At 35.7% G+C, this 6040-nt stretch overlaps 1 protein-coding gene across 1 annotated transcript; it reads right to left on the bottom strand.

Annotated features, from left to right (window-relative positions):
- Positions 1 to 4835: 4835 nt before the first annotated feature.
- On the bottom strand, positions 4836 to 5432 carry LOC106308553 (zinc finger BED domain-containing protein DAYSLEEPER-like). Its single transcript, XM_013745708.1, has 2 exons — positions 5259 to 5432; positions 4836 to 4961 (listed from the first exon to the last, which is right to left on the bottom strand). Exons 1-2 carry the CDS (start codon positions 5430 to 5432, stop codon positions 4836 to 4838), a joined length of 300 nt encoding a protein of 99 aa, XP_013601162.1.
- Between the last annotated feature and the right edge of the window lie 608 nt (positions 5433 to 6040).

Here is a 6040-nt window from a genome sequence, read left to right as displayed (position 1 = left end):
AATTTTCTAGAGATTTTTTTTGCTGTAGATTTTTTAAAGAAAGGAAAGCTTGATTGATTAACTTATATGATTCTGAATTAAATTTTAGCTTTCTAAAGTCTAATAATCACATCTCTATAATCTCTTAGTATATTTTCTAAAAGCGTATAAAAATGTATATTTTTCTATTTAAATGTCAAAATCGTGATTTTTCATCATATTGTATCTTTTCATCTTAAAAATGACATTATTTAAAAAAAAATTATCATAATATATTAGTATATATCTAGGGCAATTCTCCTAAATAGACAATTTTCAAGTTTTGATCACAAAAATATACCACGAGGAGAAAAATGACCAAAATGTTTCATTTAATAGGTAAAATGACCCTAATACCCTAGATATATAAAAAAATTTAAAATTAAAAAAATTAAAAATTAAAAAAAAAAACAAAAAAAAAATTTTTTTTATAGTTTTAGATTATATGTTTTCAAATTCAAACTTTTTTATAAATTTTTTTTTTTAATTTTTTTTAATTTTTTTTTCAAATTTTCTTTTTGTAATTTGAAAATACTTTTTCAAACTATTTTTAGAATTTTTATTTTCAAATTTTTAATATTTATTTTTTATTTTCTAAAATTGTAAATCTCAATCCCAAATCTCCACCCCTTAACTCTAAACCCTAAGGTTTCTATTAGTTAACTCTAGGGGTATAAGTGTATATTTACCTCTTTAATGAAACATTTTGGTCATTTTGATCCTTAGAGTCTATATTTGTGACAGAAACTTTTTTAGTGTTATCGTAGGGCATTTCTCATATATCTATTCACCTTATCAATATGTTTTTCATTTTAAGAATTGTGTTGAACTAAAATAAGTTGTCAAATATATAAAGACGTGTCTTTGCATCTTAGAAGTTACTTTTGTTAAAAATAAATTGTCAAAATGTCAAAAAATGTATATTTTCTCCAAATAAATATCAAAAATTGCAATTTTTCATCTTAAGTGACATTTTAAAAAAAATATTTTCAAAATATATGAATATGTATCTTTTAATTTTATATAAAATGTGGCATATTTTTTCAAAATGAATTCCCGTGCGATCTCGCACGGGTTCCTTACCTAGTAATAATAATAATAATTAAAAAAAAATAACGATCCGAGTAGACGATTACCCAGCACATCGACCGACGTAACCACGTCGATATCGATCGACAGTACATCACTAACCACGACCGATGGTAACTTCTTTCCATCGATCGACACATAATTTGGTCAGGTATATCGCTCTTACTGTGGACAGTGAAACTTAAGTTTGGGGGAGGTATTTACAGATATTAGTTTGTTCAATGAATCTTATACAATGAATCTTATAAAATGTTTTTAAAAAAATAAAATAAAAAGTTTTTATTGAGTCAATAAGGGGATTATGATCAAATAACAATTTGATTGCTACTCTAATTACTTTCTAGCACCATCTAGATTTACTGATTGGAGGATGTATTAGATAGAAACACCGCAGTGTATCACGTAATGCTAACATCCACACCTGCTGAGAATGTCTGGAGAAACCAAAGCTGACTTCCAACCTTAATTTACTCTACTTGCTTGTTTTGGGGCTTGGTATACATTGGATAGGAGTCCTACAAGTCTGGAAGGTAAAAGTTTGTGTGCTTCTGATTCCCTTCTCTCTCTCTCTCTTCGGCATCTTAAGATATAAAAGACTGAAATGATTTCCTGGAAGAGGCAGAGGGGTAGGAGTGTCTCATGTGACCCGAGTATTCTAAGTCTGACGGGAATGATCACACGTTGTGGAAACGAGGGATAGGAGTGTCTCATGTGACCTCGGTATTTGTTACACTTTGTCAAATAGAGCTACAAAAGTAGACAAGTCAATAAGATGAACAAGATGGACTGTATCAGCATCAACATTCATTGAAATTGAAACTATAGAGATTCAGAGAAGAGAGAAAAGAGGGAAGAAAGGGATCAGAGAAGACTACATGTGTGTTCAGAAACTTGTTTGAGTAAGATTCCATGCCCCTTGATCGATACTCCCAAGACGTAGCCTATGTTGAGATGAGATAATAAAGATTGGATACATTGATGGAGGAAGAGTGTTGAGGTTGGGCTGTACAAAAAGGACAGACATTAACTTTGGAGTTTTACCACAGTAACTTTGGTTTTACCATTTCGGGATGAAGGTAACTAAGTGAAAGATTGGGAAGTTACCTTAAACTCCTTTGGTAAGTGAAACACGTCCAATGAGCAGTCTGGATAAGAAAGGAGCAATCTGGATAAGAAAGGAACAGTCTGGATAAGGTTTGGTCATAGCTGGAAAGGTAAAGCTACTTTACACAGCCTGTCCAAGCATGTGAAGCCTCTCAGCCAAGTATTTCAAAATTAGTTCCAGCCTGTCCATTGACTCCACATGCTTATGGATTTTTAAATCCTCTTTGTATTAGCCTTATCTCTTCATATATAACTTATATCTGAGATATTAAATCAATTAATGGAGTTTTGAGTATTCTCTCTATTCTCTTTTTACTTATTCTCTTAATCTCTTTAATCTTACAAAAAATAGTCTGATTGTTCTTAAACTTTTTTAAACACACTCTAAAACACAAAAGTGTATATGGTATCAGAGCCAGGTTGCTAAAAGGGTGGGAGTGTGTTGTTCTTGTTTTAAAAATTTGGGTTTGTGTTCTTGGTGTTCTTGAGCTGTTCTTGGTGTTCTTGAGTGTTCTTGGTGGTTTTGAGCTATGTTCTTCATTTTCTGGGTTTGATTGAGTTCATCTGATAGAATCAAACGACTTTACAAGAGAGATAGAGACAAGATCGAGTTATCAAGTGAAGAAAGTGAGAGAAAACGAGTGGATCCGGTCAGATTGGATGAAGACAGCTTTGGGAAGCTGTGAGATTTGGAGTAATCAGATAAAGGATGAACCTTTAAAGGAGTTGGTTATTTTTGAAGATGAAGCTGTTCAAGAAAACACTAGAAAATATTGGGATTAAAGCAGCTTATGAAGAAAGGTTCAAGCTTGTGAAGGCCACTGAGGACAAGAGAGTGATCTGTGACTGGAAACAAGGAAAGGATGAGCTCAGCTTGTGGGAAGGATGAAAGAAGTGTGGCTGGAGCTTATAGCAAGGCCAGAGGTAATTCAAGAAAGGAGAGAACCAAGATGTTATCTTTAACTTTCTTGTGAGTGAGATATGTGAGCTTGTTCAATACAGTTGTGATGTGTGTGAGAAGAACACGAAATCAATTCAGTGGAAGGGTGGTACAAACTGTAAGAACAAAAGGTTGAGAAAGCTTTCCAATGTATGGTTCATGGGGAGAAAGACTTGGAGGAAGGACAGTGAGTCTGGTTATCTGAGTGACAAGATGAGCTTGGAGATGATCAAGGAGGCTGCGCAACAAGTGGTGAGAGGAGAGTGTTCTTACTCGGCCTATATGGGTAACTCAGTAGAAGGTAGTATGGTTATGAAGGAGCAAGGGACCGAAGGAGCGGATGATCCTATCACAAAGAAGGAATGGGATGCGTTTGTCAAGTATGTGTATGCTTTGGCTATGACCCGGAGACAAGGTGCTCCTGCCTTAGCATCCAAACCTATCATAATTGATTCTGGAGCAAGTCATCACCTGATCAGTGACAGGAGTTTGATGTGTGAAGTCAAGGCTGCAACATGGAGTGTCATGATAGCTAATGGTGATAGGATCCCAATAGAAGGAGTGGGAAACCTCAAGCTGTTTGAGAAGAACTCGTATGCTTTCTACTTGCCTCAGTTCACCTCAAATCTGATATCTGTGAAGAGAGCAGCAGTTGATCTTGATTGTAAGTGGTATTCAGACCAAATGAAGTGGAGTTTCAAGACTTAAAGACTGGAAGGGTTATTGGCCGAGGGGACAGCAAGAATCAGCTATACCATCTCCAACCAGCTAAGACATCTAATCCCAATGAGTCTGTGTGTTTGAATAGTACAGCTGATAGGTGCGATAGTCTCATAGGACTGTCAAATGGGCTGTCCAGAGCCCATTTGGGCTTGACCAAACAGACCATTTGAAATATGGGCAGTATTGGGTTGTCCAATATGGACAATGGTCCAAAAAAATGCCCAAGACTAATAAAAACCATATCCAAATGGTCAAGCCCATGAACACCAAATACATTTTTATTTGTATTTAATTTAATTTATATGTTTCATATTCATATTATTCACAATGATTTTTATAAAATCTCATAAAATCTGTAATTTATTTATTTGTACTTATTTTAATTTATAAAATCTGTAATTATCATTTTTTTTGTTGAAACAAAGTAATGTCTAAGTTAAAATACAATATCAAAGACTCAAAATCTCAACATTCAAACATATAAAGTCTCAACTTTCAAACATATAAATTAATGTTTGAGTCTCAAAACCATTGTAAACATTAGAAACATACAAAGTCTCAAAACATACAAAGTCTCAAAACATAACAAAGCAAGAGAACAATGAGTTTACCGTACACAGGAAACAAACAGATAGCGAGAGTTAATATGTTTGATCAGCCTGCATTACAAACAACACAAGACATCAATCAAACCCTGAAATACTTGAGCTATTGAAACTGTCTTTAGAAACTTACTTGTTGAGAGGTACTCAATCTCATCACCTATTTCTTGGAAGCCACGGAACCAGTTCCTTGCGCAGATCAAAGCTTGAACGTTTGTGGGTAGGAGACAGCTTCTATACTTGTTGAGAACTCGGCTACCAATGCTGAATGATGACTCCGACGCCACTGTCGTGAGAGGGATACTGAGGACAGCGCAAGCCATTGAAGACAACTCATTAAAGCGGCTTGCATTATCTTTTCAGTATGACACATCATCCAAACTTCTAAAGCTTTCCATATCAACCACTGGCTCATCCAAGTATATGTCTAATGGTGATTTCCCACTACCACCGGCGGTCTTTTGAGAGAAGTAAGCATAAAAGCCCTGTAAACAACAACAAACCGACGAGTCTACAAGTCTTAAGTTTCAAATTTCAAGCATCTTCCTACGTTAATAAGCAACAACAAACCGACGAGTCTACAAGTCTGTCTTAAGTTTGCAAGTCAAATCTACAAGTATTAAGTTGCAAGCATGTCTACGAGTCTTAAGATTCAAGAGAAATATACGTTGGAAGTAGTATAAACTTACATCATATCCTGAAGGGATGCTGTGTCGAGGAGCATGTGAAGTAGATGCTCAAGTGGTGCTTGTTTCCTTCTTATATGCTCCGTAAAGCTTGACCATCTTCTCACGAATATACTCCATGTTCAATTTGACAGTGTCTGGATCTAGAATATTGTAACAATACTCTAGAAATGCAAGCTTCAGTCGAGGATCAAGAACTGCCGCAATTGCTAATATGTCACTGAATTCTTCCCAGTATTTGTTGAACTTCTCTTTCATAGCCTCCACCATTTCACAAATAACTCGATCCTCTGAATCTTCATGACCTCTCAACCAGCACTTAATCGACCACACTTGCATAAAGTACAAGTTGTCGGGTAAGATGAACCAGAAATGAGCCTTGTGACTTCAGCAAATGGTTCCAATAACTTGCAGATCCGTTCTGATCTGTCCCACTCTAGCTCAGATGGAAAGCTCTTGTAGCTTCTATCAACTTCTCTAAGGTTTCTCAAGGCGTCCTTAAAACCAATAGCCCTCGATAGCATCAAGTGTGTGGAGTTCCAGCGTGTTCCAGAGTTCCAGCGTATTCCAACTGTTTCGACACAGTTCTGAAACATAATTTCTCTAGACTGAGATCCTTTCACATACTTAACGCTCTCCCTGATCTTATCTAAAGCTCCACTAAGAACTGCCAAACCATCTTGCATGATCAAGTTTAGAATGTGAGCTGAGCACCTCACGTGAAAAAATTCCCCACTGCACACCAAATTATTTTGTAGCTTTCTCTGCAAAATACCTTGCATATTATCATTCCCAGATGCATTATCCACTGTTAGAGAAAATACCTTTTTCTCTAACCCCCATTCTTTTAGCAGCTCGATCATCTTAATGGCTATCGC

This window comes from Brassica oleracea, chromosome C8 (assembly GCF_000695525.1).
Source record: "Brassica oleracea var. oleracea cultivar TO1000 chromosome C8, BOL, whole genome shotgun sequence".
Classification (NCBI taxonomy): domain Eukaryota; kingdom Viridiplantae; phylum Streptophyta; class Magnoliopsida; order Brassicales; family Brassicaceae; genus Brassica; species Brassica oleracea.
This window is presented reverse-complemented; position numbering and strand designations above follow the sequence as displayed.